This window comes from Rhododendron vialii, chromosome 10a, assembly GCF_030253575.1.
Source record: "Rhododendron vialii isolate Sample 1 chromosome 10a, ASM3025357v1".
Classification (NCBI taxonomy): domain Eukaryota; kingdom Viridiplantae; phylum Streptophyta; class Magnoliopsida; order Ericales; family Ericaceae; genus Rhododendron; species Rhododendron vialii.
The window spans coordinates 3,725,742-3,749,460 of record NC_080566.1 but is presented as its reverse complement, the minus strand read 5'-3'; the positions used below and the strand labels follow the sequence as shown (position 1 = coordinate 3,749,460).

Sequence of the window (23,719 nt, the reverse complement as noted above, 5' to 3'; positions counted from 1 at the left end):
CCCTCAAAGTCCTCCGCACTTCAACAAGTGCTCATCGTAGTTCATACGGGCAAGTTGAAGTCCTAGCCCTAGTCCCACCCAAAACATTGTCCAAAATGGCCAAAGCCGCTGCATTGCGCTCTTTCGCACTCTCGATATACGGCACCTCTATGGGACGGGGTGAGACCCTGAAGTGGGAGACCGTCAAAAACCAAGAAAGGTAGTCGGGGTGTGACTCCCACGGGACTCCATGCTGAATCGTTACTCGTTTCTCTGCATTCATGACATGATCGCGCCAATTTTCCCATTGACCATCTGTGTACGCGTAGACCACACTATACGAATGACTATTAGCGCCTCTACAACCACATCCTCCTCAACCCCAACCTCTTGCCTCTGCCTTCGTCCTCGTGTTTTGCCTCGTTTACTTTCTTAAGCTAAAGCTTGCTCAGCCTTCCTCTTCCTTGCAAAAATGGTAGGAGGAACTCGTTTCATTTCCTGTACATTTGAACCATAGTTGTCAAAACCATACGATTCACACAACGATATGAATCTATACATGAATCAAAGTTTATCACATTGTTGCATTTGACTAATATGAAACCACATGAATGAGTTAACAATTCAACTTTTATAATTGGGAAAAAGGTCAATTCAATTCTCAATTCGATTCAATATATGACGACTATGGTTAGAACACATGAATTAAAGATAGGAGGATCGGATTCTAATTTCTGAATACAGATAAGTAAATCAGATTCTAATAACCGAAATAGAGGGGACTAATCGGACATTAATGTCCGAATGGGTTATAAAGATTTGGATATTAAAATTTGAATGAGGTAATAAATTTTAGATATTAAATTCTGAATGAGCTAACAATTCATGCATGGTGATTAATAGATGAACAGAAGAATCCTTAGGCATATAAACAATTCGACACACTGATGGCTACATTTTACAAATAATAAAGACAAAACAGGGTTAACACAGGATTTCTTGTTATGCTATGCATGTTGCAAATAGATCTCTTTCTCTCAATCTTTATCCTATGTCCACAAAAAAACTATATGACAACTATTGATGTGACAAAGTAGTTGTTTGCCTTTCATGTTTGGGTTTACGGGTCATGTGCTATTTTGTTTGGTGGTTGACATGTCAAATATTTCAAGATACTCTGGCATTGGTAGCCTATGCCATGTTGGTGGATACTACTTAAGACAAATATCAGAAACTTTCCGCCTGAAGACAAATACAGGAAACATTGTAGAATCCACCTTCTCTTTCCCACTCTTATTCTACACATTGTTGACTTTCTTCATTCCTAAAGGAAAAGTTTCAGTTCTATTTGGAACTATAAGTTCTTTTGATGAAGTTGGTATTCTAGAGTCTCTTTATATGCAGGTGGTGGAACATTACAACTTAAAAACAGCATGCATGTGAAAAATTCAATTCAGACACTTAATACAAAAGAACATCATCAGAACAGTCTAGAATTAGTTGGGAAAATGTCCAATTACTAGCTTACTACTGCACTGTACAGCACTTAGTTTGAAGATGAATTTCTATCATGTTGTCCATGCTAAAATATGCAACAATCAAAATTGGTGGCTCCTTTTCCCGAAATAAAGTTACGGGAGGTTTCTGAAAGTCTGTTGTATTGCACTAATGAAGGTGTGCTTCTCTTGGTTTGAGTATACCAAGTTACCAATTGACTACATTAACATCCTTTGGTGACTTGTTTCAGAAGAACATAGCCAATTGGACTTTGGTATCAAAACCGAAGGTAATTAATTATTTCAGAAAGGGATTTTCTTCGCATTTGTGTTAATGGTACTATTTCTAGGAGTGTAATCAAAACAGACTTTTCACTAGGTTATTGTGTTACAAATTGGAAGTGTTTCTACGTGTCATGACATTGTGAGTTATAGTTGTGAAGCCATATCGCGTCTCTATAAGCATAATAAAAGAGCTACAACTGGTGTGTTGAGCACTGTTCATGCATATTGCATCTTACAAATTTATTAACATGTGTACAGACTACAAAGCTCATTGATTTGGCTTGCTTTAACATTTAGACATTCAAAAATTGGTTAAAAGAAAAGCTATAGCTCTGGTTACAACCAAGGAGTGCTAATCGAAATAGAGAGGACTAATCGGACTATAATGTTCGAATGTGGTATAAAGATTTGGATATTAAAATCCGAATGCGATAATAAATTTTGGATATTAAATTCTTAATGATCTAACAATTCAACTTTTATAATATTCGACTAGGGGGCCATTCGGAAATTAAATCCAAATGAAACAATCAATTTCAGATATTAAAATCCGAATAGGGGCAAACAATCATCTATCCGAAATTGTGAAAAACAATCAGATTCTAATGTCCGATTAAATTTTAAATACACAAAATAACGTATTGTGTGTTTCTCTGGAAAAAAAACAAAAATCAAACGAAAAAAAAATCGCGTAATAACAAGATTCAAAATTTTACCGATGTTCCACTTCGAAATTGTTGGTGATGCCGGTGTGGTGTGCTTTCTTCTCACACCTCCTTTGCCTCAAAGTTGCGCTACTGTCGTGGTGTGGTGGGAGTGGTGTTGTGGTGGGGACTGTACAGAAGAAAAAACAGGGAAGAGAGAGAGAGAGATAGACGGGGTGGGGAGGTGGGGAGAGAGAGAGAGAGAGAGAGAGAGGGAGAGAGAGACGGGGTGGCGGTAATGGTGGGTGGGTGGCGGCGCCGTGGGGTGGGGAGGCGGGGATCTCCTGCAGAACGAGAGAAAAGAGAGAGAAAAGAAAGGATCGGGGAAGAGAATGATAGAGGTGCTGGGTTGGGTTGTATGTATAATGTATACAAGGGCAAAAAAGGGACTTCATGGATATTCTTTTGGCTGCAAGTAGCAAATTCTTATAAGGTGGTGGTTTGTAGGTAGCAATTGGCTGCGCGTAGCAGAAACTACGCTGCAAATAGCGGCCACCACAAAAAATCAGATTTCAAGGGAACTGCGGAGAACACCGATGAGTCAATGTAGCACGAGCAATCTGATTAATGTTCGAGTATCACAATTTGACTGAACATGATATCATCCTCATGAATAAGCAAATAATCATTAGACGGAAAACCCACCTTGGCATGGCTGAAGATTGTTTGAACATTACATGTCTGATGTGAGGAAACATTGTATTGGGGGCAGCAAACTTGGTTCGAATTCCATTTGAAAAAGGGCACGAGGACCCATAGAAAGAAAGAGCAATACATACATTTGTACGAGTAGAACTTGATTTAAAACATTATATTTCATGAAAAGATTTCTGGACATTTTGATATTTACAAGTTCAACAACAAATCTTGAAAAGTACCGCTGATGAGAATTAATCGCTGCTTTTTTCAAAAGTACAGCATCTAACATATTGAGATTGCTTACTGCACTCTTTTACAAAAGTGCAACAAATTAAAGGAAGCTCAAAACATGTCAATATCCTCACAAATTGTGCGGAATTCAAATTCAGCAGTTGTAATTAATCAAGTAATGGTGATAATGTAACAGAAGTGAAGCGTCTCGTCCTTCCACCAAGGAAATGTATAAAACAAGAAATCAAAACACTATTGAAAGCATATATAACAGCTGTTGCCAAAACAAGAACGATAGGGAAAAACTATAATCGCAGGGTGGATATCTATCTACACAGGAATAATATTCTTTTTCATCTCAACCAGGTAGTTTAAATGTGTGTTCCATAATACTTCTCAAACCAAAAGGCTGATCTGTTATCATGGTTTATGAAGTTTACATGACAATCAGTTCTCATATATTTGCTTTAACATGCACTTGCCGCAAATTAGAGAAACGAAAGGAAAAAACATGTTTAAATCTTGATTGGGCTTGGGCTGAAACAACATGCTTCTAACTTTAGTCACTGAACCAGGTTGGCCCACATTTTGGATCCAAGCACGTGCCTAAATGATTTTGATTTAAGCTCTCCTGGCAATAAAAGCTGAGAGTGTTTTTCTGTTCAATGAATCAATGGTGTAAAAAAATTAGATATATACTTAATGGTCAAAACAACCAAGGCCTCAAAAGGAATCGAGACTCTTTTCAAACTGGGGCACTGATCACCTCCTTCGCTAGTTGGACATAGTTCATGTTCCGATTCCAAAGCTGCTGTAGTGAAACTGTACAAAGGGGTAAAGCTAAAGTCTTCCTACGAGAAAGAAACTCTTGAGACAGGCGTAGCATCGTTGGTCTAGATCTGGGCTCAGGACGTAAACATGCAAATGCCATTGTAGCAACTCGAACAATGTTCACCGCAACTATTGGATTAGTTGGAGGCGGAAGGCGTGGATCTAGGACATCGGTTATCATCATGTTTTCGTTAGGAGGCGATGTCAAGGACGATAGGAGGTCTCCTGGATGCCTTCCCATGATTGTTTCTAGTGCCACCACTCCAAAGCTAAAGACATCGCACTTTTCAGTCACAACCATGGTATAGGCAAGTTCTGCAAAGACACAAAGATGGATTTAAAAATAACCACAAACATTTACTTGGATAAAACAGAGGTGATACCCATACGTACCTGGTGCAATATATCTGTAAGTCCCTGCAATAACGGTTTGATTGGATGAATCGGGATGCAACAATCTAGCAGTCCCGAAGTCACCAACAAAAGCCTCTAGTTGAGAGTTCAACAGAATGTTATTGCTCGATATATCCCGATAAACAATTGGCAGGGTGCAATCGTGATGCAAGTAAGATAAAGCATGTGCCATTGCTTCAACAATTTTAACCCTTTGAATCCATCCAATTTAAGAAGCTTCCTTTTCCATGTACTCATACACCAAGAACATGCATCTGTTGTGCAAACAAAATCGGTAAAGCTTCACGATGTTCTTGTGTAGTAGATTAGTCAACATTTGGACCTCGTTCCTTAAAGAATGGTCAAATGCAGGGTCCTCTGCTTCCAACCGATGAAGTTTCTTCAAGGCAACTACTTGGCCGCTTGGCAATTGAGCTCTGTACACACTATCATATCCACCTGTTCCAATGCAATATCTGATGTCGAAGTCATTTGTTGCTTTGATGATATATTCATATTCAATTCTTCCATCGTAATTCCATATGGAGCAAATATCCCCATGATTGGTTGCTCTTGCCTCACTTTGGATTTTTTGGGTCTTACGGAAAGAAACCACACAACAAACCCTAAAACAAGAGGATGAATTTTGGGCTTTATAACAATCATGTGGACATCAATTTGGAGATTTATTTGGGAATCGACTGTCGAGATGATTGTATGACACATTGAGAAATATTACCAAACACAGACAATGCAGGACTTTTCCAACAAGAAGATTATTGTGGGAGAGATCGATATAAGTACTTCGTTTGTGTCAAATATGCAAGTCCGTTGGGTATGGTTCCAATTAAGACATTTCTCTCTAACCCTAGATGCTCCAAATTACAGAGTCTTCCTAGCTGCATGCCTTGGTATATGCCCACTAAGCAAATTATCAGAGAGGTCCAAAAACGTCAGGTTCTTCAATTTGCAAATACTAGTTGGGAAATGTGACCTGTGAGGAGATTATTATTGAGGCACATGTTAGTCAAATATGTAAAATTCCCTATAGCTCGAGGAATTGGACCACTGAGGTTATTTGAATGGAGGTACAAATAGGTCAAACTAGATAAATGGCCAATAGATGAAGGAATTGGACCTCCAAGGTTATTGAAACTCAAATCCATCCAGACCAAATTCTTTAGGTTCCCTATTTATGGAGGGATGGAGCCATTGAGTTTACTTGAACTGAGATACAAACGGGTCAGAGTTCTCAAATTTTCAATAGATGAAGGGATTGGACCTCTGATATTAGTCCTAGATAAGTTGAGGTGGACTAATTGGATGAGATTTCAACCGGAATTCAACCGGAATTCCCCCACAATTAACTCTGGTAGAAGCCCTAATGAACTTTGCTAATCGTTGAATTATACTTGAATCCTCCCGCAATTAACTCTGGTAGAAGCTCCAATTAAAGAATCTTTCTGTTTAATTTGTACCAGGAATTTCCACCAGGTTCTTTCCATAACGATAAGCATAGTGTGCCCATATTGAACGTTGGAAACGCTTAAGAAAATAGGTGCAATATCGAAACCTTTGCAAACACCGCAAATCGTTAATGGAATTTAAAGAGAATGTAACAGCTAGATTATGGACTCGAACAAATAATGCTCTATTCATGAGTCTAAAACACTAGTTCACTTCAAAGTCATGATCTGGAAAAATGATCATCATGTTATTATTTGATTGATTGATAGTGTACTATGATTAACAATTGGGTAACTCTTGAGATCCTTTGTCTCGTAGAACTTGCAAAGAAGAATATCTCGTCAAAAATTAATTTGATCGAGACAGGTGCGAACAAGTCGCATCTGGTAGGCGCATTTCGAATGACTGCTTGAGTATCACCATTGATTGCGCTCTCTTGATGTCGTGTGTGTGGACTGCGAATGTGCTCAGAAAGTTGTTAGGAAAGTGAGTTTGAACTAACTTGAGATGACTGGGGTTAATTGATCACTATTACAAAGAAGGCTAAATTCGTTGAAACAGAGCCGATGACTTTGGCTTGACAGCTCCCTGTTTTTGGAGTAAAGAATCTCAGTGGCCAACATTTTGGAAGCCTTTTGATATAAAATTACAGAACTTTGCATTAGAATCATCTGCTTTTCATTTACCTGTGCAGAAGTAATGTTAATTAGAGGCCGGGGCACATGTGATGCCCGGCGCAAGTCGAAAATTTAGCATATTTTTGTTAAAATTTGATCAAACAACCAATAAGCGGGAAGGTATTGTGCATATCCTGTCAAAATTCGGCTACTCCCTCCGTCCCTAAACATTTGTCCAGTTCACAAAATAGGGTCTTAAAAGTAATTCAATTTTTGCTAGAAAATTTTGGTTTTTTTTTTTTTTTTCAACTTACTATACATCAAGGGGTTCTTTTTATTTGGGAAAAAGTAGAGTTTTTTCTAGATCTTGATAAAAATTTGTTACTTTTAAGACATCGTTTAACAGAACGAACAAAAATTATGGGACGCGGGGAGTAATGTTCCAAGATTATAATGCGTTACTTGCCTTTAGATTTTACCATTACTCATCTCATCACGTTTTGGGGTTTGAGACTATGACATATTTATTGGTGCATGCTTCTGTGGTGTACGGTACCAATCAATAAATGATTTTCAAACTTCTATGGAAGATTTTTGAGATTTTTTAGGAGTATGAGAGGAATGAGGAGAGGAGAAGAAATGAAGAGTGGCTAAAAGGGAAATGCTACAATACACACTCGCATATCATATGCACCCGTATAATCAAACCATAGAGAGGCATAATCAAATCATTGAGAGTCATAACCAAACTATATATTGAGAGGCGTAGTCAAACACTTTTTTCAATTGTTATGCCTCTCAATGGTAAAATATTATGTCTCTCAATTGGTTTGGTTATACGGGTGCATATAGCACGGGAGTGTGTACCGTAGCATGACCCCCGAAAACTTAAAACTTAAAATAATATATATATATATGTATATACATATATATATATATATATATATGTAGAGAGAGAGAGAGAGAGAGAGAGAGAGAGTTCCCTTTTGGTAAGGGCGTCCTCATCTTAAATAAAATGCGGACGTCCCATTTTCTCATCTTTTCCAAACAAATTTTGATGATCTGAGCTGCTCAATGTGTTCAAAACGTGATTTTAAGGGTACCCGCGAGAAATCAGCAAAAAAAATGACCGGAAAGGGCTTGATTTGAGCAGTTTTTATTTGAACCATTCGATAAAAAACAAACAAAAACTGTTTGGATCAAGCCATTCCCAATCTTTTTTTTTGTTGATTTCTCACTGGTACATATATATATATACACACACACACACACACACACAAAACTTAAGGTAAGGGCGCCCTTAACTTGTTTAGTTAAGGAAGGACATCCCATTTCTCGACCAATTTGCTATGATCCGAGCTGTTCAATATGTTCATAACGTGATTTAAGGGTATCCGCGAGAAATCGGCAAAAAAAATAGATCGAAAAGGGCTTGATTTGAGCAGTTTTTGTTTGTATTTGTAGAGACCCGTATTTTTGAAAAATAGTTTAAAGGTTTTATTAATGTTAGACTCTCGACTAAATGTGAAATTTGTTGAATTTATTTGATTTGGGGTCAATGTGATAGGATTAAAAGTGGATGGAGTGCAAGTGTGGTTGGTGTGTGTCCTAGTATATATGTGTGTGTGTGAGGGTGTAGAGGATCAAAATCCCAATCCCTCTCTCTCTCTCCTCCCGATCTCTTTCTCTCAGCTTCTCTCGTTCTCTCTCTCTCTCTCTCTCTCTCTCTCTCTCAAACTCTCACACTCTAACACCCCAATATACCTCGAACCCACCTCAATCCACCGCAAAGTTCTCGCATTCAAGTGTTCTAGAGCTTGGAAATTCGTGGGTTTGAGCTCGGAGAGGAGTATTCGGATGATTCGAAGTTTTCGGAGCTAGGGCTTGCTTGGTTGGGCTTGGATTTCGTTCTTCGACTTCGAGGTAGGGATTTCTCACAACTATCATATGTTTATGTGTCGATTTGGTGTTTGAATCGCACCCTAGATCATTGGTTTTGTTGTTGGAATCGTTCTGGTGAAATCTGAAAATCGTGCACTGAAAACCCAAGTCCTACCGGTAGGAGTTTTGGCCCTACCTGTAGAAACGCTGTCCAGTAGAGTCATTTTCGTGAAATTATGGTCTCCTACCGGTAGGAAAATGTGTCCTACCGGTAGGAAATGAAAAATTCAGCATTTTGGCAAAACTTCGGAAGGGCATAACTTTTTCATCCGAACTCTGTTTTGGGTAAATTTTATACCGAAATTCATGTGCCGGAAGTCTACTTTCCAATGGTGGTGGTCTCATCTCCTAACTCTTAACCAATAAGATTTGGTAGCCAAAATAAGATAAATATGTTCGTAGATATTGGAAAATCCTTTTCCTTAGAATCGTTTGGGTGAGACATGGATGTTCTTAGGTTCTCCTAAGTACTTAATTGAGTGGTTTGACGAGGCTAGTGGTATACTAGGCTTTGTGGTGGTCGTTGGGTTCTGTATGAGTCTTATGACACCGAAACGAGGGTTTAGAGAATATAAGGAATATAGGTGGACGAAGGTTATATGTGTTGACATACGATGTGAAAAACGTAGAACACTCTTTGAGTTAAACAACGCTAGGCATGGACACGTGAGACATTTCTTTGTGTTTGATATGTGGTATACCTCTTGCGTAACTTATACGATTTTATGAGTTGCAAGGTGAAAATCTATGAATCGTTGTGAGAGAATATCTTTTGATATGTGAGTGCTTGTATAGTGATGAGAAACTAATAACGTGATGATCGCGAGTTGATTGAGATGAAGTTGTCCGTACCACCTCTTTGTGAGTAAGTCTTTGTTGTGAATTCATTATATGTGATTGAGATGAATGGTTGAGTGGTGAGGTGTGTTGGAGGAATTGTGGTACAGTGACTTATACTACGTGATGTGATTTAGTTCCTTTAGTGAGGAAGGTATTTGTAGGGAGTAGCGGGACTCCATAAATAGCCCAGAAGGAGCACTCGTTTATGACATGTGATGTGGGATTGCAACGGTGATGTATATGAGTAAACGAAAGGGTTTATTTGATGAATATACGAGAGAAGTGATTGGTTGCTGAGACAACACCATAGAGTCATGCATCAACAGGTCTTTTTCTTTAAACATGTGACGTTATGACGAAAGCGAAGTCGAGGAGCGGATAGAGTATTCGGAATAAGGTATTATGGTTAGTCTATAGTCTTGATGTATAGTCATGGAACTTCATTTATGTCATCGATATTGGGACAATTACTAATCATGTTTTGTTTCTACTTTGAGATACCTTACCTTGTCTCCGTTATTCATTCTACCTGTCATCCCATTTACATATAATGGTTGTGTAGATTTCTCTGCTGGGCTAGTGTAGCTCAACCTATCATTTTTCAGGTATGAACCCGGAGCAGTAACATAGAGCGAAGTGCATGCATTCAAGTGATATTCTCGAAAGAGGTGGTAAAAGAGACCTATGGACATTTTGATAAAACGCATTTTTTGGGAATGTAATGGAACCAATTTTTTTTTTTATGATGTAATATATTCAAACTCTTGGAGTTGGATCTGTAATTTAATAATTAGGACATGGTGAAATCTTTTGGGGTATTATGTAAGATATCGTGAGGAGTTTTATTTACAAAAAGCTATCTTTATTTATGTTGAATATCGAGGGCGTGACAGTATTTTATCGAACGGTTCAAATAAAAACTGCTCAAATCAAGCCCTTCCCAGTCTTTTTTTTTTTGCTGATTTCTCGCGGGTACCCTTAAAACCACGTTCTGAACACATTGAGTGGCTCGAATCATCGAAATTTGATCTGAAAATGGGAGAAAATTGGACGTCCGCATTTTATTTAAAATGAGGACGCCCTTACCTGAAAGGGACTAATATATGTGTGCGTGCGTGTGTGTTTATATATATATATATATATATATATATATATATATATATATATATATATATATATTATACATACCTATTAATAATATTATATAGATTGGTTTGGGTTCATTCGGTTTGGTTCGGTCAAGATACTTTCTTCTACCAAACCTAAACCGAAACTAGGAGGTTGTCGTGATTTTAAAACCAAAACCGCCCAATGGGCCAACAAATTTTAAAAAAGGGAAAACCCCCCTTTGACTGCAACCCTTGGCTTGTACTATTTGGGTGAGTCAAGCCAGCCCGGGTACGAATTTTCCTTCTACCCTTCAATATCGTTTTCATCAAATGACCCCAGACTTTTCAAGTTTTTATGTCTTTCTCTTCTAGTAATGTGTAATGTGGTCTTCTACGTAAATCACCTCTACCCCAATAACTTTCCACATATTGGAGGTCTACATGTCCTTTGAAGAACACACTCGATGTTGATCAATCAACCATCATTAAAAAACGCGCCTAAGACGAAGCGTATATGTATGGCTGAAAGTTTAAGAATTGGATTTTTATTCAATTCTAAATCGGATGACACTATTAATTATGTAAATCACAACAACATGGATGCGTTTTCTTTTGGGGGGCACAACGATCACTTATTGAAAAACTAAAGGCTAGAATGACTTGATGAATTGAAAAGTCTCTTTGCAGAATCTAAGATGACGCTTATTCTTTTGTAAATTGTGGCCTACCCTTAGGCAAAAGTGCTGGCTCTCAGTCTTCCACGCATTGGGTGAAGAGGTGAGCAACATGGATGCATTCCTCATACATGAATCGACATTTCCATATCTTTGTCCTTTCACATGATCCGACGGCTGGATATACATCCAAACATAGAGATATTTACACTACGTAGCATGTGGTGCCAGCGCGACTAATGTGGATTCAGTCGTCCTTGGCCTTTTGAATAGGAAAGGCCCAATCGTATTACCTTGTCAATACGATAGAACACCAGCTAGTTTAGAAAACATAGAAAAGTATTGCCACTTTGGTATTGACCCCGTTGCGGAATAGCAAATTAATATAGCATTGCTCCTTTATCTAGTATTTTCACACATTCTGACCGCTAGAAATACATGTAAACACAATCGATTAAATCACAACAATGCAGTGATCGTTTTCACATCTTAGAGAGAACTCACAAATGCACGAATTTTCCTTGTACCTTCAAATGGAATTGTCATCAATTGACCTAAGACTTTTCATGTTTAGTAGTCTTTCTCTTTCAATAATGTGCAGTGTGGTCCTACACGCAAATCACCTCTCCCCCAAAAACTTACCACATATTTGTGGTCCACACGCCCTTAAGAGAACCCACTCAATGGTAATCAATCAACAATCATTCAAAAAACGTGTCTACAACAAAGCGTGTACAACAGATCCGACTCTTATTCAATTCTAAATCGTAATACACCCAATCGATTAAATCACAACAATGTGGCAATCATTTTTACAGATAACTTTGAAGTGAACTACAGATTTGTCAAGTAATAGCTAAAAAAACTCCTGGTTGAACTACTGGTTGCAATGTGTTTTCTTTGTTGCGTATTCCTACTCCATATATGCCTAAAGGCACGACTCGAAAAGTTGGGCGTTGCATCGACGGGAATGATAAATTGGTACTAGAGAGGAATATCCCACTTACGTTGGGTTTTTATATTGTTGCGTCGTGCTTTTAGGCATGGGAATATCTTTTTGGATGTTTACATAAGCAACACACATCCTATTTCATCCGGCCAGTTTAGAACTGTTGTAGTTGGTTGCAAATCTTGGAAGCCTTTTTATAGAATCTAAGATGATGCTTATTCTTTTGTTAAGTGTGGTCTTCTCTTAGGCACTAGTATGGTTTCTGAGTCTTCCACGCATTACCCCCGCTTTTATGCATTCTAACCCTCGAGGAATGCCTCGGGGATTTCCATATGTTCGGCTAGAAATACATCGAAACATAGGGATATGAACACTACATAGCATATGGTGCCAGCACGACTACCGTGGATTTCAGTCCTTGGCCATTTGAATAGGAAAGGCCTAATCGTATTACCATGTCAATACAATGAACACAAGCTAGTTCAGAAAACACAAAAATGTATTGCCATTTCAGTAAACTAATACAGCATGGCTCCATTGGGATAGACATTTTCTTAAAACACATTCAAAATGATCATAACAACTAACGGCTGAGAAGGAGGTAAATATCTCTTTTCAAACTTGAGCACTGATCACGTGCTCATTTGATTGGTGGACAAAGTCCATTTTCCGATTCCACAGATTCCACAATGATTCTGTACGAAGGGGTGCAGCCAAAGCCTTCCGAAGAGAAAGAAACTCTTGAGACAGGCGTAGCATCGATGGTCGGGACTTGGGCTTAGGATCTAAACATGCAAATGCCATTGTAGCAACTAGAACGATGTCCCCCGCAACTATTGGATTTGTTGGAGGCAGAAGGCGGGAATCTAGGACATCGGTTATCATCATGTTTTCGCTTGGAGGCGACGTCAAGGATGATAGAAGGTCTCCCGGATGCCTTCCCATGATCGTTTCTAGTGCCACAACTCCAAAGCTATAAACATCACACTTTTCAGTCACAACCATGGTATAGGCAAGTTCTGCAAAAACACCAAAATATATGGATTTTGAAAACAACCATAGATGTTTACTTTGATAAAAACAAAGGCAATACCTGTACCTGGTGCAATATATCCGTAAGTGCCTGCCATAACGGTTTGGTTGGATGAATCGGGATGCAACAGTCTGGCAGTTCCGAAGTCAGCAACAAAAGCCTCTAGTTGAGAGTTCAACAGAATGTTGTTGCTTGATATGTCCCGATGAACAATTGGTGGGGTGCAATCATGATGCAAGTAGGATAAAGCATGTGCCATTCCTTCAATGATTTTTACCCTTTGAGTCCATCCAATTTCAGAAGCTTCGACATCGAACCTCAAGGCGCAAAATAAGCTTCCTTTTTCCATGTACTCGTACACCAAGAACATGCATCTGTTGTGCAAACAAAATCCGTAAAGCTTCACGATGTTCTTGTGTCGTATATTAGTCAACATTTGGACCTCATTCCTGAACGAATGGTCAAACGCCGGGTCCTCTGCTTCGAACCGATGAAGTTTCTTCAAGGCAACTACTTGGCCACTTGGCAATTGAGCTCTATACACGCTGCCGTATCCGCCTGTTCCAATGCAATATCTGATGTCGAAGTCATTTGTTGCTTTGATGATATCTTCATATGCAATTCTTCCATCGTAATTCCATATGGAGCAAATATCCCCGTGATAGGTTGCTCTTGCCTCACTTTGGATTTTTTCGGTGTTACGGAAACAAAAGCACACAACACACCCTAGATAGGCAAGGAAAATTGCGCTAAGGAGGGAAAGGACAAGGGTAATTATCCTTCTTTTGTTTTCTTTATTGACCGTAAAACAAGAGGAGGAATATTTTGCGTTAGCAATCATATGGACACAAATTTTGAGATCTATTTGGGATTTGACTTTCGAGAGTCTCGAGACGATTGTGTGATAAGTTGAGAAATGGTACTAAACAAAGACAAGTTGGGATTTTTCCAACGAGATTTTTGTCGGAGAGATATAAGTACTGCAGTGGTTTCACATATATAAGTCCGTTGGGTATGGTTCCAATGAAGTCATTTCTCCGTAACCCTAGATACTCCAAATTACAGAGTCTTCCTATCTGCCTTGGTAGATGCCCACTAAGTAAATTTTCAGAGAGTTCCAAATACTTCAGGTTCTTCAATTTGCAAATACTAGTTGGGATATGACCAGTGAGTTGATTTGAATTAAGGTACAAATCGGTCAAATTAGATAAATGGCCAATAGATGAAGGGATTGAACCTCCAAGGCTGTTGAAACTCAAATCCATCTTGACCAAATTCTTTAGGTTCCCCATTTCTGGAGGGATGGAGCCGCCGAGGTTAATTGAACTGAGAGACAAATGGGCTAGAGCACTCAAATTACCAATAGTTGAGAAGATTGGACCTCCGATATCAGTTTTCGATAAGTCGAGGTGGACTAATTGGGTGAGGTTTCCCAGGATAGTTGGCAGAACACCTTCAAGATGATAGTTGTAAGAAAGGTCAAGGTGGGTGAGCTTGGAGAGAGTACCAATTTCGACCGGAATTCCCCCAGTTATGTTAGAGCCACTGAGATCAAGATATTCCAGATTTGGCAAGGAAGACCAATTCATGTATGCAAGATTTTCATTATAATAATAATATGGAGCTTCCATCCGAATGACACTTCCTGCCCTATTGCAAGCGATGCCTTCCAAGTTGCAATGATATGTTGGAGAAAAGTTTCCCCACCAACCACTATTGAGCAGAGCTTTTGCCTCTGCCGTAGATGAAAATGACGACGATGATGATAATTTTGCGAAGGATGGAACTGAAAATATGCTAATACTAGCTGCCATGCTTAATGCTAGCAGCATAACAAAATAAACAGCAGTGAATATGGTATTGTTACTCATGGTTTAAGGTATATGAGGTTTTTTTTGCAGCAAAAATATTGAGCACTGGATGCAGAGAACAATGCTCAAGAGACTTTTTAAAAATAGTTTTGGGTTGACTTGTTGACCCGGCAGGTCTTGGATGCAGAGTTTCCACGTATTCTTCATTTCCAAAATGTTGGAGTCATTGACTTGAGCTAAGGGAGAGAGAGAGCGAGAGAGAGATGACTTGCTATCAGTGATTCTGATAATCGTGTCAAAATTATAAAAATAAAATAAAAATCTGTTAAATCCAACTTCATATTATGCTGGAAATTCAACAATCTAGTCGCCTTAAAAAAAGAATTAACCGTCGATCAAGAAAAACAGATTATGCGTAAGCATTATTAGTGAATCCTTCGTAACTATTCATTCACTAAACGTAAAACATTACGCACAAAACATGGGTGTAATATGTTTAAAAAACAAAATTTAACATATATTGGCAACTTATTCTTTACTAAAAAACAACTTCATCGGCTCTTTTCTCTGATGTAATTGTCACAGTACGAAGTTTCCTTCTACGGTTCTACCTTCTAATGTAACAGCCATCAAATGACCTAAAACTTTTAAAATTTTAAACTCTTTCGCTAGTTTCAATATTATTAATCCACACGCCCTAAAGAGAACGCAATAAATGGTGTGATCAATCCACAATTACTCAAAAACGCGCCTACAACAAAGCATTTACGACTGTGGAAAGTTTTTAGAATTGGATTCTTCTTCAATTCTAAATCATAATACACTAAAGATCGTTATCTTCTTAAATTCCAAAGGCTTGTCTCAAGTGTAGAGTAGGAATGAATTAACAAATTGAAAGCCTCGTTATAAAAGATTTTTGGGTCGACTTGTTTGCGCTTCTATGGAACACTTTTGAGATTTTATAGGAGTATGAGAAGAATGAGAAGAGGAGAAGAAATGAAGAGTCGCTAAAAACTTAAAAATAACATACATATATATACATACATATTCTATAGCGTTGTACCAGTTCAATGCACGAAGATCACAAAAATAAAATCTCTTTTTTTCTTACTTTCATGTGCATCGAACGGGTACAAAACTAGTTAATAAAGAAAAAACCACTCAAGAGGTGTATAGAGTCCGCGGAATAATTTTCTATGAGAATTTGCCCATAAAAGTTGAGAAAGAAATAGCAATGTCCGTGGCTCTTTTTTTTCAAATTTGAACTTTGTTTGAAATGATACATTCTAAATGCATAACATGAAGTATAGAGAAAGACGCCTGAGAGAGATGAACCTATTCAAAAGAATTGAACGAACACATAGTAATTGAGATGAACCTATTCAAAAGAATAGAACGAACACATAGTAATTGTGCCCACTCTATGCACGTGAATTTCTATACTGATTACTATCGACAAGTTAATTGTTCTACTTTTTTGAATTTGCCGGATTAAAGTTCACATTTTTTTTCTTTTTCATTAACCTTTGATTATTTTATTTTTTTGACCTTTGAAGTGTTTCTGGACTTTGATTTGATAATGTGGGGGTTCGATTTGACGGGACCTTGGCCTGGGTTAGGTTTCTCCTCCCTCTGCTCCGCTCCCCTGCGCCTCTGGACCTGCAACAAGTCACTAGGGTTGGAATAGCCCAGTGACCCTCCGACAATCAAGTTAGATGTAGGGAGAGAGATTTAGCTCTAGGGTTAGGGAAGAATGGCATACCTCTCAAAGATGAGTATCCCCTTATATTTATAAACCTAGGTTTGCTTGGCCTCCAAGCTAGCGCGTGAAAGATACGCTTGGGTAACCGCCTCGGATGACATCACAGATGACGGATTGGATAAGAAGGTTATGGAGCACATGGCCAGACCTGGCCCAGATGATCCTTTCCGCCACGTGTCGCTCTTGGTCCCTCCTGCTATGCTACATTCTTTAAAGAGACCTTAACGGAATGCACTCTTCGATAATTAACCGAAGTGTCAACAGGAGACTTGATGCTAAGCGAGTAAATAGAAGGATATATGCTGTCCGCCAGTACAATCCTCTAGGCCGTGCCAATATGAGACCTCGGTTAATGGGTTTCGGCTAGATTACCGAGGCAATGACCGACGCCCACACAGATAATTCATCGAAAAAACTGTAGTGCCTTTTTTATAATAGGTTTTTGTTGCTACCCACTCCCCCGTTCTCCCTCTCTCTCTCCCACCCACCCCCGTCACCCCACCCCCCCCCCCCCCCCCCCCCCCCCCCCTCCTCTTCCTTACTTTCTCCCTTCCATTTTTGTAAATTAAAAAAGAAAATAAAAACTCTAGAAAATTAGAAATGAAAGTTTGGAGGCTTGGGAGGCCTAAACACATTTGCATAGGATATAGAAAGAATAGAATAGAATAGATAGATAGAAGATTATATATACGTGTTAGTAATATTATACGGATTAGTTCATGTGGGGTTTGATGATCTAGATCAGGTCACCTCTCGAGCCTGAGGTGGTTGAATTATACTTGACTCATCCTGCTATTTACTCTGTTCATATTCGTCTCATTTATGAAACCAGCCTAAAATTGAGACTCGGGTTCGGTTCAATTTGTAGACAAATCGAACTCAAACAAGTCTTCACCGAGTCGAGCCTCGAAAAGTTCACGAATTAATGGCTCAATTCATTTACAGCCATAGGACTCTATGACTAACAATTGGGTAATTCTGAGTCCATAATCATGATCCTCGAACCCTTCGCCTCGTAGGACTTGCAAAGAAGAATATGTCGTAAGAAATTAGTCTGATCGGGACGAGTCGCACTTCGTAGGCGCGTTCCAAATGACTACTTGAGTACCACCATTGATTGCGCTCTGTTGATGTCGTGTGTGTGGACTGCGAATGTGCGCAGAAAGTGAATAGGGAAAGTGAGTTTTACATATGGGACCACAAATACGCGGTATTCAAGAGAGACTTAACTAACTTGAGATGACTGTGCGCAGGGGTCAATTGATCACTATTACGAAGGAGGCCAAATTCGTCTAAAACAGCCGACGACTTTGGCTTGACTCACTATTTTTGGAAGCCTTTCTATCTAAAATTACAGAATTTTTCATCTGCTTCTCATTTACCTGTGCAGAAGTAATGTATGGCGGTAAAATGAATAACTATCTCAAAACCTGGAATATATCTAACAGAGGGCAGCTAATCGATTTCATTCTGATTCATAGAGTACATAAAACTTGAAAAGTCTGGGGTCATTTGATGAAAACGATATTGAAGGGTAAAAGGAAAATTCGTACCCTGGCTGACTTGACTCACCCAAACAGTACAAGCCAAGGGTTGCAGTCAAAGGGGCGTTTCCCTTTTTTAAAATTTATCAGCCCATGGGGCGGTTTTGGTTTTAAAATCACGACAACAACCCAGTTTTCGGTTTAGGTTTGGTAGAAGAAAGTATCCGGACCGAACTGAACCTGAACCAATCCATATATATTATTTTAAGTTTTAAGTTTTCAGGGGTCATCGATCCTACAGTACACACTCGATCCCGTGCCATATGCACCCATATAATCAAACCATTGAGAGGCGTAACATTTTGCCATTGAGAGGCATAACAATTGAAGGAAGTGTTTGGTTACGCCTCTTAATGATTTGATTACGACTCTCAATGATTTGGTTATGCCTCTCTATGGTTTGATTATACGGGTACATATGGTACGAGGGTGTGTATCATAGCATTTCCCTTTTAGCGGCTCTTCATTTCTTCTCCTCTCCTCATTCCTCTCTCATACTCCTAAAAAATCTCAAAAATCTTCCATAGAAGTTTGAAAATCATTTATTGATTGGTATACCGTACACCACAGAAGCATGCACCAATCAATATGTCAAAGTCTCAAACCCCAAAACGTGAGATGAGTAATGGTAAATCTAAAGGCATGTAACGCATAATAATTTTGGAATATTACTCCCTGCGTCCCATAATTTGTGTTCGTTCTGCAGAACGATGTCTTAAAAGTAACAAGTTTTTATCACGATCTAGAAAAAACTCTACTTTTCCCCAAATAAAAAGAACCCCTTTGATGTATAGCAAGTCGAAAAGAAAAAACTAGAATTTTCTAGCAAAAATTGAATTACTTTTAAGACCCCATTTTGCCAACTGGACAAATGTTTAGGGACGGAGGGAGTAGCCGAATTTTGACAGGATATGCACAATGGCTTCCCGCTTATTGGTTGTTTGATCAAAATTTAACAAAAAATATGCAAATTTTCGACTTGCGCACGCATCGCGTGTGCCCCAACCTCTAATTAACATTACTTCTGCACAGGTAAATGAAAAGCATATGATTCTAATGCAAAGTTCTGTAATTTTAGATCAAAAGGCTTTCAGATGACAAGCCAAAGTCAAAGTCATCGGTCCACTGATTCTTAATTTACCTCTAATTAACATTACTGTTGCTAATTTTAGAAACTTTTTGGTTTTGATTATACCACTGTGGATACGCTTACCACTATGATGCAGTGGCCAAAGAGGAGTACCATCTTAAACATGAGCGGCATTTTCGTAATAGAATTGACCGTGGATTTAGGCAACGGGCTCACCTGGGTTCAATTCGAAACGGCCCAACGGTCAGAACACATGGCCTATGGCCATGTGCCGTGAGTATTTTAGCCTTCCAAGGCCATTTAGGCCTCCCGATGCGCCTTCGTTCCGTTTTGGGCCATTCTTTGCGCTCTTATAACTTTCCACAAGAATTTCCGTTTCAGCCCATTCTTTTTTCTGAAGTCTTGTTTTCTCCTCTATTTTATGGGTCTTTAATAATTTGGGTATTGTTCTTTATGTTTTCTAGGGTTAGGTTTGCTACCTTTATATTCGGTTTTATGCCTTAGGGCTGAACAGTTGATTATTTTGATAAAGAAAAGAGTCACAGAGAGAGTTTCTCTAAACTATTGCGTTTGTGATTGTCCTTATTGCTTCGATCATCAACCTTCTTATTCGCTTCCCTGCATCAGTTGGTATCAGAGCCAATGCTCAATCCTGACTATGGCAGGAAGACGTGCTGGAGGTCGAGGATTGCGTGGTTGGTCGTATGGCTCATGTAGGCGACGTTTATGAGCGTGATGAAGTTGCGCGAGAAGCACGAACAGAGGAGAGATTTCAACGCCTTGAACAGTGAGTGGAGGAGGCGCTAGGGGTGCTGACTAAACATATCGCTGCCATGGCCGTTGGTAATCCCCCTTGCCATCGTCATGTGAACCACCATCCTCAAGAGGAGGATGGGATTTCGGATGATGAGTTTGATGTTAACCCTTTTGCCAATGGTGGTCGAACTGGTCACTACCGACCAAGGGGCCGAGAGATTGTGGCTGAATGTCATGATTCTCGCCACTGGGAGGCAGGTCTGAAGGTCGAACTTCCTGAGTTCCACGGGGGTTTGACACCGGAGGATTTCTTGGATTGGATTGCTGCTATTGAGGAAACCATGGATTTCAAAGAGGTTCCAAAGAACAAGCGAGTTCAATTGGTTGCCACAAGGTTTCGAGGTAGGGCTACGGCTTGGTGGCAGCAATTAAAGCTGACCCGATCGAGACAGGGAAAAGAGAAGATTACCTCGTGGGAAAAGATGAAAAAGAAGTTTCGGGTGGCTTTCCTCCCACACAACTACAGTCGTACGATGTATCAATGCCTCCAGAATCTCCGGCAAAATACACGCTCTGTGGATGACTACACCACGGAGTTCTATCAATTGGTGGCTCAAAATGATATATCCGAGACAGATGAGCAATTGATATCAAGGTATGTTGGGGGTTTGCGTCAGTCTTTCCAATATGCTCTGAATATGCTAGATTTGTATTCTGTATCGGACGCCCATCAACGGGCAATACAGTTGGAAAAACAGGCTAGCCATAAGCCTGTGACAACTTGGGGTGGTGCTGGTAGGAACACAACCCCTACTCCCGTCAAGCCATCTGCTCTTCCACCACCGGTTGCACCACCAGCCAATCGTGCTACGGGCGGCTCCGGGTTCAGATGTTTTAAGTGTGGCGAGTTGAGCCACCGTGCTGTTGAATGTCGCAAAGGTGACCGCGAAGGCAAGGCCTTGTTGCTGGAATATGAAAAGGGTAAAGAAAATCCAGCTGGTATGTATGAATGCGATCCAGTGTTTGATGCTGAATTATCGGATGAGACCGTGGAAGAAATTATGAGGGACGTTGGGCCGCTGCTGGTGGTTCGGCGGGCATGCTATGCCCCTTGTGAAGCTGATAGGAATTCGTGGCTGCGAAGCAATGTATTCCAGTCTACCTGCACAATTGGAGAGAAGGTGTGCCGATTTGTGATTGATTCGGGGACTTATGAAAATGCGGTGTCAGAGGAGGCAGTCCAGAAGTTTGGGTGGAAGACAGAGCCTCATCCTAATCCTTATAAGCTAGCATGGTTAAAAAGAGGTAATGAAGTCAAAGTTTCTAAAAGATGTTTAGTATCATTTTCTGTTGGTTCTACATATAAGGATCAGGTTTTGTGTGATGTGGTGGCAATGGATGTTTGCCATCTTTTATTGGGGAGGCCTTGGCAATTTCATCGCAGGGTTATGCATGACAGGGGCGCTAATACATATTCTCTCATGTCTAAGGGTACAAAGATGGTGCTGCTGCCTTCAAAGGAGATTGTAGCCAAATCACCAGTTGGGGAGGGTACCAATCTGCTTACAAGGGTGCAGCTTGAGGAGGAGATTTTGGCAACAAAAGTGATATTTGTACTTGTGAGTAAAGCAAGCTCGCCAGTAGTGCTTGATCAGAATGTTCCAGCTATTATCCAGCCCCTACTGTCAGAATTTCGAGATGTGTTTCCAATGGAGTTGCCGGATGGGCTTCCACCCCTACGAGATATCCAACATCAGATTGACTTAGTACCGAGTTCAAGCTTGCCAAACCGGCCCCACTATCAGATGAGCCTGAGGAGCATGAAGAGTTGCGGAGGCAAGTGGAAGAGCTGCTGCCCAAAGGCTTTATTAAAGAGAGCCTTAGTCCATGTGCAGTTCCAACGTTATTAATTCCCAAGAAGGATGGTACGTGGCGAATGCGTGTTGATAGCAGGGTAATCAACAAAATAACAATAAAGTATCACTTTCCAATTCCACGTTTGGATGATTTGTTGGATCAATTGGTGGGAGCAAAGGTTTTTACAAAGCTGGACTTGAAAAGTGGCTATCACCAGCTTCGTATTCGGCCCGGTGACGAATGGAAAACAACCTTTTAAAACGCGAGAGGGCCTGTACAAGTGGCTGGTCATGCCATTCGGATTATCAAATGCACCGAGCACCTTGATGTGAATGATGAATCAAGCGTTGCGTCCTTTTATCGGTAAGTCTGTTGTAGTATATTTCGATGATATCTTGATATACAGTGCCTCACCTGAGTTACATCTACAGCATTTACGGGACGTTCTCACTGTCCATCGGAGAGAGAAGTTATTCGGGGCGGTCAAGAAGTGTGTGTTTTTGACAGATTCAGTATTATTTTTGGGGTATGTCGTGTCCAAGGATGGGATTTCAGTTGATGAGTCGAAAATTGAGGCTATCCAGAGCTGGCCTCAACCAAAGACCCCCTTTGACGTCCATAGTTTTCATGGGTTGGCAGCTTTCTATCGACGCTTTATTCCCCACTTCAGCACTATTATGGCGCCAATTACGGATTGTATGAAGGGTGTCCGTTTTATGTGAACAAATGTTGCAACCGAGGCATTTCAGTTGGTCAAACAGAAATTAACATCCGCACCGGTCTTGATTTTACCAGATTTCTCTCAGCCCTTCGAGTTGCATTGTGATGCGTCCAAAGTGGGCATTGGGGCTGTTCTCAATCAACAGTCGAAGCCGATGGCATTTTTTAGCGAGAAGTTGAACGGGGCAAAGATGAAGTACAACACTTATGATATGGAATCTATGCCCTGGTGCAAGCACTTAAACATTGGTACCACTATCTTATTCACAGTGACTTTATCTTGTATTCTGACCACGAAGCGCTAGCGCTGAAGCATCTTCATACACAAGATAAGTTGTCTGACCGGCATGCAAAGTGGGCAGGTTACATTCAGGAGTTTTCTTTTGTTATTAAACACAAGTCTGGCGTGCTCAATCATGTGGCCGACGCCCTCAGTCGCCGCTCCAGCTTCCTCACGATGACGCGTGCGAAGGTAATGGGTTTTGATGCGTTCCGTGAATTATTAGCTGAAGATTCTTATTTTTCTGAGGTGTTAGCAGTAGTTGCGAGTGGAGCCGAGTCAGACTTTCATGTGCAAGATGGTTACCTTTTCCAAGGAAATCGGTATGCGTTCCGAATTTTAGCCTTCGGTTAAAAATTATTAAGGAATTGCACAACGAGGGCCATGTAGGTCAGGATAAGACTTTTGCTTTGGTTTCAGAGGCTTATTTTTGGCCTACGTTGCGGAAGGATGTTTATCGATTTGTGGAGGGTTGCCATATTTGTTAGGTGTCTGAAGGAACAGCAACCAACGCTGGATTATACTTGCCATTGCTTGTTCCGTCGCAGCCATGGGCTGATGCGAGTATGGATTTTGTGTTGGGCTTACCTCATACTCAACGGGGTAACGATTCTATTTATGTGGTGGTAGACCGTTTTGCCAAAATGTCCCACTTTATTCCTTGCAAAAAGACTACGGACGCGGTCAAGGTTGCTGAGCTTTATTTTTCTG

At 40.0% G+C, this 23,719-nt stretch overlaps 2 protein-coding genes and 1 pseudogene across 3 annotated transcripts in view; 1 reads left to right on the top strand and 2 right to left on the bottom strand.

Moving 5' to 3' along the window:
• The window catches only part of LOC131302755 (probable leucine-rich repeat receptor-like protein kinase At1g35710), a 51,100-nt gene extending 35,941 nt beyond the window's left edge, over nt 1–15,159 (bottom strand). Inside the window, exon 1 of the mRNA XM_058329559.1 lies at nt 14,354–15,159. Coding sequence (XP_058185542.1) covers nt 14,354–15,059 — 706 coding nt within the window. The 5' untranslated portion in view covers nt 15,060–15,159. The remainder of the gene's footprint in view (nt 1–14,353) is intronic.
• Nucleotides 4,065–14,359, bottom strand: LOC131304772 (MDIS1-interacting receptor like kinase 2-like). Of its 2 annotated transcripts, none has more exons than XM_058332147.1 (2): nt 13,255–14,359; nt 4,065–4,480 (listed from the first exon to the last, which is right to left on the bottom strand). In XM_058332147.1, the coding sequence occupies exons 1-2, from the start codon at nt 14,027–14,029 to the stop codon at nt 4,080–4,082; spliced, it is 1,176 nt and encodes a 391-aa protein (XP_058188130.1). In that variant the 5' UTR covers nt 14,030–14,359; the 3' UTR covers nt 4,065–4,079. The 2 variants fall into 2 exon arrangements, with proteins under 2 accessions (XP_058188130.1, XP_058188129.1); XM_058332146.1 differs by lacking the exon at nt 4,065–4,480 and adding an exon at nt 12,634–13,174.
• A 5,069-nt stretch (nt 15,160–20,228) lies between the features above and the next one.
• Nucleotides 20,229–22,898, top strand: LOC131302752 (uncharacterized; annotated as a pseudogene).
• Nucleotides 22,899–23,719: the final 821 nt, after the last annotated feature.

Excerpts from the sequence above, each read along its gene's own strand:
- LOC131304772 (XM_058332146.1), bottom strand. The coding sequence starts at position 14,029 with ATGATTGCTAACGCAAAATATTCCTCCTCTTGTTTTACGGTCAATAAA. Across the intron at positions 13,175-13,254 it reads TTACGGATATATTGCACCAG|AACTTGCCTATACCATGGTT; the intron begins GTACAGGTATTG and ends GTGTTTTTGCAG.